We start from the raw sequence: 6,746 nt of genomic DNA, 5'->3' as shown, positions 1-6,746 counted from the left end.
ACTGGTGAATAGAGTTAATTCATTTTTAAATGCGAATATGCTAACCACTCATCCACCAAGCTGGCCTTAATTGAACTATTTGAATTTAAAACAGAAATAAAATTTTCCTTCATAACACTGGTGAATAGAGTTAATTCATTTTTAAATGTGAATATGCGTTACTCCACATTCTGCTTTGTTTACTCCAAATTGCTCTTGCTTTGGTTCTTAAAGTGGAGATGGTTTCAGCTGGTGTGGCCCGGATTTATTACAGTGGGACAGTCCCACTCTATCCAGAAAAAAAAAAGAACTATTAGCTTTCACCTTTATTAGAAAGCTGTGACGCAGCAGTTGATGTTTTTTTTTTTAAAGAACTATAATATAAACAATTTATGTTGACTTAGGGGGCCTGTGACGAGAAAAAGGTTGTTGCTTTTGCCATCTTAGAAAATAATTTAATTGTTCTACCTGATTAAACCTACTAAGGTAAACATTTTACTGTACATGACATGTATAGATAATACGGACAAAAATGATAGAAAATGGTACACTATGCTACTCTCAAAAAAATCATCAGTGTTGGTGTTTTTTAGTGGAAGCCAACATCCTGCATTTCTTCTGGGTTGTTGTCGGCATCTACAGGACAGGCGAGGCACTACAGGAGTCACGCACACGCTGCTGGGTTTTCCCCAAATACAGTACAGCGCTCTAGTTTCCTCCCAAATTCCAAAAACTTGCATGTTTGATTCCTTGAAGTCCTAAAGAAGTCCTAAAATAATCCATGGTATTTATGAATTGCCTCTCACAGCTTACTGAACGATCCGGTACCTCTTGTTTTTCAAGCATGATGTGTGACATCTGACATCAGGACATTCTGAACTGAGCAAAGTATAGCACCTGCAACAAGATGGCTTTCATCACTTGTAAGGAATATTTCTTCCGGCTGAATACTGATCCGGTGTGAGGGTTGACATTCAGTGCCATCTGATGCATGCCTAAAACTAGACAGGAAAACTTTCAGTTGTCGTCATGGTGACCAGCGCAGACCAGTTTGCTCTTGTGGCGATCTAGTGAAGACAGGAACTGTCTGGAGATCAGTTTTCTGTACCAGTAACCTACATGACCGACCGATATCAACTCAGCACTCTCCTTCAGTTTAGACATATGGGTCACACGGGACTCAAAGATAAATTTGACCCACTCGCGTGATCTACAGTATAGCATCATCTGGATATCTGTAAAAAAAAACAAAAAACAAAAAAAAACAGAAAAAAAATTCACCCTAAATACAAATTCATATAAATTAGTTCATCATTTAGATCAAATTACAATTCTCATTTACCAAACCATCATCTAAGAAATATCTCTTTCCAGTATAGTTTCCACTGATAAAGTCAGACTTTATTTCGCTAGACTTTCATCCCTCACTGTGCAAAAACTCAAAATAGCACCTCTTGCTATTTTCATTCATCATATGATCACACACTGTCATAAAAGTGTGGTTATGCAATTAAGACCATAAAAGTGAAAGATTTAGGATGGTGATGGGGGGTGACATGCTTGAACCATTTGGAGTAAACAAGTACAAATGCTAAAAATGGTTTCAGTCATAAATCATAACATGGCCCAGTAATGATACAGACAGGTCCAGTGGATTCTATGGCATGCAACGGCTACATGAGACAAGAGAACTGATACAGAGTTGTCAAATACCGTCACACTGGGTCATGACCTATTAACTATATTTAGTCCGCAATGAAGCTTCTATTCTACTCTGTTGAATTTCAATTAAACAACTCAAATTTCAGCACAAGTATACTCTTTAATAGTGGAAATAAATGATCCTTTTATCCGGTCCGGAAATGCATCACAATTAAACAACATTAGGAAGTAGGGTAAAGTACACACTTAACAGAGGAGCTATCATTCTCAAACAGAAACAAGCTAAACCAGTGTGAGCAACATTTAGGTTGGAAAACAAATTGGACACCTTTACAGTGTCTCTATTTTGAAGTTATTTTTCAAGTGTTGAAGCTACATTGTATTTTTTAATATTTGAATTAACGCGATTTAGTAGAAAAGTAGCAACAGTTTTCATCCACCACTTCTCTTTTTCGTATTTACTACGATGAAAATCGTTACATACATTTCCGGTAACTTTTGACACTGGATACTGCATTTAAATCCCCAAACAATTGATGCAAAATGGCAAAAAGAACAGTTTTCTAAGAATATCAAACGCACGATTCGAGTTACATTTATAAAGTCCGTATTAATCAAAATCATTTGCACTCACCGAGCAAATGCAAAACGTGACCTTTTACCATGAAGTGCACACACTCCGAGGGTCATTGAACGCAGCATTGCCGTTCATTTGGGTAGAGGTCTGTCCAAAGATCTCAGAGTAGTTTGAAAGGAGCCGCGATTATTTCGCTTTGAGGTCCGTCCTCTACTAATTTGCTTCATTTAGCTGATCCTTGTTTCATTCGCATGACTTTGACTCAGGATCAGGGGATGACCTACGCCAAAATGAGGAGGCTTGTGTCATTTTTCTCAGGTACTGTACTTTTTTATTAGCAAGTCTGTAGTCATTTCAAACGCGAGAATGATAATCACGACATGCAGATTAGAACAATATTTATGGCACTTTAAAGGAAGTTGATTTTCAATTAATTCTGCTTCTCCCATATTAATTAAAGTGAATTGTTGAGACTTTGATGGGACGTAGAGATTGCTCTTTTGTAAATTATGCGCATAAGAATAGGTATATTGCTCTTTGTCTTATTTTGGTGGCATAAATAACCAGAGGTGAGCATCTGGTGACGGACCGACGTTTTGCTAACGGACCTTTGAATGATCACAACATTAAAAAAAAAAAAAAAAAAAAAAAAAAACTTGACTAAGACGGTTAGACCAATGAAACCAGATTTGGTCCGTCAGTTTACTCCAAGACCTCGGAACACTATATCTAGTCCGTCATTTTTATCCAGTTTTGTAATCATTGGTACCACCTGTGTCACCTTTCATTGTTGGTAATGGTTTGTCACAGCAGCCATTTAGCCTGTATCATAACATTTCTGAGAAATGTATAGAAAACCCTAACATTAGAAATTTTGCCAAAGCTAAATACATAACTTTGATCCAAACCAATACTGCTATTAGCCTTTCTAAAGGTAAAGTATTCCATAGATCTCCGATTCACTAATGTTTACAGACCAGGCAGAGGGCACGAGGCAACAAAGTGGCAAGTTGTTATATAACTATCCTTCCTCACTAATATCTTTCAGCTCTACTTAAGGGAAGAAAAATTCTCTTCAGGGATTTACTACATAAACTTGCCCCCTATCAACCACTTTGCCAGCAGTGAGTTGCCTTTAAACTATATACAGTATTGTAAAGCATCATGACACTTTCTAATTAACTGTACTTTCACTTCAAGGAAGGACAGCCAGAAGATCCCTCACCTATGGAGCAAAACCAGAGCGAAGAAAGAGGACAGAGACAACATGGTAAGACTGTATGGCACTTTTTTTTTTTTTTTTTTAAGAAAAGCCAGCAGTGTTGACAGGAAACGAAACTAGAACTGACCTCTTGACCTTTTGTGTATTTTCTATCTGATCAGGGCTCACTAGGATCTCAACCCTCCCAGTGAGTATACTCTTTAAGTCAAGAATAGATATAAAGCAGAACTTGGTTCATGAACACATGACTAAATACTGTAAATTACACCCACAAGATTAGAAAAAACAACTGTACAAGCTGCTCATACTGTATTACACATTCAAATTCAAAACAAAACAAAAATGAAGTGTCAAATGATAATTGTTGCTCAATTAGCAGCCACTTTATCCCTCCTACATGTTTGGCACATGATATGGTAAGCTTTGAATCACGATCCTTTTACATACATTATTTTGTACATTTTATTCATGTATTTTATATGTATTTATTTTCGATTGGAGTAGTACATGAAGACACAACTTATGCAAACACATGATCTTCCTTTGTGTCTTCCAGGATGAAACCATCTGACTTCGATTACCTCAAAGTTATTGGCAAAGGGAGTTTTGGAAAGGTACGGTAAATTATTGTTTTGTTTCTTTTTTTGTTGTGTGTGTTGTTTTTGTTTTGTGTCATCGCTGGATGCTTTGAGTCAGGTCCTGCTGGCCACTCACAGAAAACACGGAGGCTACTTCGCTGTGAAAGTATTGCACAAACAGACTGTTGTCATGAGGAAAGAGGTAAACTCCCTACCTGCAGTGAATATTAAAAGTCTACACACCCCTTTATTTGGAATGTGTCCTCACTTCTATTTAACATGAGTTAAATGTAAGATACCAAGAACTTGGCTGTTTAACAGGGGTGTGTAGACTTTTTGTATCCTCTCCCTTCTTATTTAGCTACCTATCTGTCTTACACTATCATTCCTGTATTTGTAGCAGCAGCATGTGATGGTTGAGAGGAGTGTTCTTCTTAAAGGACTGCAACATCCGTTCTTGGTTGGCCTCCACTATTCTTTCCAGACACCAAACATGCTCTACTTTGTTGTGGACTATGTTAATGGGGGCGAGGTAATCAACTGCAACAATGACATTTGTTTTTCGCAGTTACAAACATCCAATCATTCTTTTTTTTTCAGCTTTTTTATCACCTCCAGCGTGAGGGTTCGTTTTCTGAAAGCAGAGCTGCTTTTTACACTGCAGAGATGGCCATGGCGCTGGGTTACCTTCACTCTTTAGACATTGTCTACAGGTAAACTTAGGAACATGCTGCTTAGCTTACTAGCGCTAAATTACACAGTAATGTTTCATTGTGCTCTAAAGCGCATGTGACCTAATGCCCCCTGGTGGCTCACAATAAACACAAACACGTTGGACTGCCGCAAAAAAGCCTTCAGGTCTGAAAAGTAAATAACCAAACATTAATGGTAGACTCCCTCATCCCCGCCCTTGCACGTTTGTGTGTCAGAGACCTGAAACCGGAGAACATTTTGTTGGACAGCGAGGGACACGTGAAGCTAACTGATTTTGGACTCTGTAAAGAAGGCGTGGCCATCGGTGGCTTGATGCATACGTTCTGTGGGACTCCAGAATACCTCGCTCCAGAAGTGCTCCAGGGTCACATGTACAGTCCCGCAGTGGATTGGTGGGGACTCGGCAGCGTACTTTTCGAGATGCTATATGGGCTGGTGAGTGTTTTTTTTTTTTTTTTAAAGTGCCAATGCCTTCTTTGTAATAATGCAATTTCTTTTTTTTTTTTAATCACTACTGTATTTTTAGTCCATATCTAATTTTTTATAACTCCCCAAAACTTGCAGGCGAGAGGTTCTATGATCAAATGTGCTTATGTTAAGGGTTCTGGATTAGATTCTTTGGTGGTTTCATTTAATTTCTTTCTTATTGTGTTTTTTTTCAGTTTTTAGTTTTAATTCGATTTTAGAACAAATTCGTTTGGAATGAAATTGGGAGTGCTGCTCTGATCAATGCCTTTTATTATTGTGAACAATAAACAAAATAATATATAAGCACCTCCTCAAGAATGTGTGCGACAAAATCCAACCCAAAAGAGTTGGTAGCATTCGTGCTAACTAGTGCAAATGTTAGCGTAAAGCCTTATTTTGACTGATTTGAGGTACACGACTAAGTCCTAGTGTGCGCATTAACATCCTGGCCTTTCCCATGATGACTCGTGTTTAGTCTCAGAACGAAATACTAGACATATTTATTTTTCAAATATATTCACCCTCATTCAGCACTTTTCTATTGGGTGTGACAGCCTCCGTTTTACAGCAAGAGCAAAACAGAGATGTTTGAGAAGATACTCCACGGACCTCTTTGCCTGCGCAATGGAACATCTGAGGTGGCCTGTTCGCTGTTAAAGGGCTTACTGGAGAGGAATGTCTCCAAACGCTTGGGGGAGAGCCGCGACATTGTAAGAGCACATGCGAAAGACACCTCGGCATTATAAATACACATAACCACTAGGGAGAGTTTAACCTTTCATAAACCCAGGTGGAGCTCCAAGAACATCCATTCTTTGCATTCATCAACTGGGATGACCTACTGGCAAAGAAAGTCAAACCTCCATTCATCCCCAATGTGGTAATTTTATACCTAGATGTTTTCATAATATTGCTTTATGAGCTAAGGTGTCCTTTCTCTTTGCAGACAAGTCCTTGCGACATCAGCTACATCGACCCCGAGTTCACGCGACAGCCCGTTCCTGCCTGCTTGAATGATAGGCGCCCAGAGGGCGGAGCATGCGAGGCCTTTGAAGGATTCTCTTACATGAATACCACATGAGCTGCTTTCATCAACTGGATTGAACAGGGATTGTACAAAGTACTGTATTTATTTTTTCTATGTCATAAGTCTGAATTTATTTGTAACTTGTCACTGATGGTTCAGTGGTTCCTAAAATGGATGGTGTGCCTTTGAATAAATGTGGATGGTATTTCAAAGCTTTAAAGTGTACTCTTTATCATGTGTACTGATTTTGGGGAGTTTTGGTTACCGCCACGAGGTTTACGTCAAGAAGGAAATGGAAAGTGTGCATGGACTCCAAGCTTCAAGCTGTTATTGGCCTCCAAAGATTTCTTAGAGTAAAATTTGATGGTTATATGTACATTAGTATCATATGTCCAAATATTTACGAGACTGTACTTAACATAGCTGTAATGTCATGTTATTATGAATGTACAATTCAATCATATGAGAATTGCATTATTTAAATTTGATGGTGGTTGCGTGAAAGGGAAAAAAAAATCT

General features: G+C 38.4%; 1 protein-coding gene across 1 annotated transcript; it reads left to right on the top strand.

The window, feature by feature from the left end:
• Positions 1 to 1,884: 1,884 nt before the first annotated feature.
• LOC148426553 (serine/threonine-protein kinase Sgk2-like) lies at positions 1,885 to 6,520 on the top strand. Its single transcript, XM_088411654.1, has 12 exons — positions 1,885 to 2,536; positions 3,267 to 3,342; positions 3,419 to 3,488; positions 3,602 to 3,627; positions 3,997 to 4,054; positions 4,137 to 4,220; positions 4,419 to 4,550; positions 4,619 to 4,731; positions 4,948 to 5,167; positions 5,755 to 5,910; positions 5,991 to 6,080; positions 6,147 to 6,520. Exons 1-12 carry the CDS (start codon positions 2,470 to 2,472, stop codon positions 6,279 to 6,281), a joined length of 1,227 nt encoding a protein of 408 aa, XP_088267780.1. The 5' UTR covers positions 1,885 to 2,469; the 3' UTR covers positions 6,282 to 6,520.
• The last annotated feature ends 226 nt before the right edge of the window (positions 6,521 to 6,746 follow it).

The sequence above is a fragment of the Hippichthys cyanospilos genome, chromosome 3 (assembly GCF_059441005.1).
Source record: "Hippichthys cyanospilos isolate Australia breed blue-spotted pipefish chromosome 3, RoL_Hcya_1.0, whole genome shotgun sequence".
NCBI classification, from domain to species: Eukaryota; Metazoa; Chordata; class Actinopteri; order Syngnathiformes; family Syngnathidae; genus Hippichthys; species Hippichthys cyanospilos.
The sequence above is the reverse complement of the archived record's forward strand: the minus strand, read 5'-3'. Positions and strand labels throughout refer to the sequence as shown.

What these genes read in the sequence shown, in the direction of transcription:
- LOC148426553 (XM_088411654.1), top strand. Translation starts at nt 2,470, where the DNA reads ATGACTTTGACTCAGGATCAGGGGATGACCTACGCCAAAATGAGGAGG. An exon ending in GCTTGTGTCATTTTTCTCAG is followed by an intron (nt 2,537 to 3,266) that starts GTACTGTACTTT and finishes AATATCTTTCAG; the next exon opens with CTCTACTTAAGGGAAGAAAA. An exon ending in TATCAACCACTTTGCCAGCA is followed by an intron (nt 3,343 to 3,418) that starts GTGAGTTGCCTT and finishes TTTCACTTCAAG; the next exon opens with GAAGGACAGCCAGAAGATCC.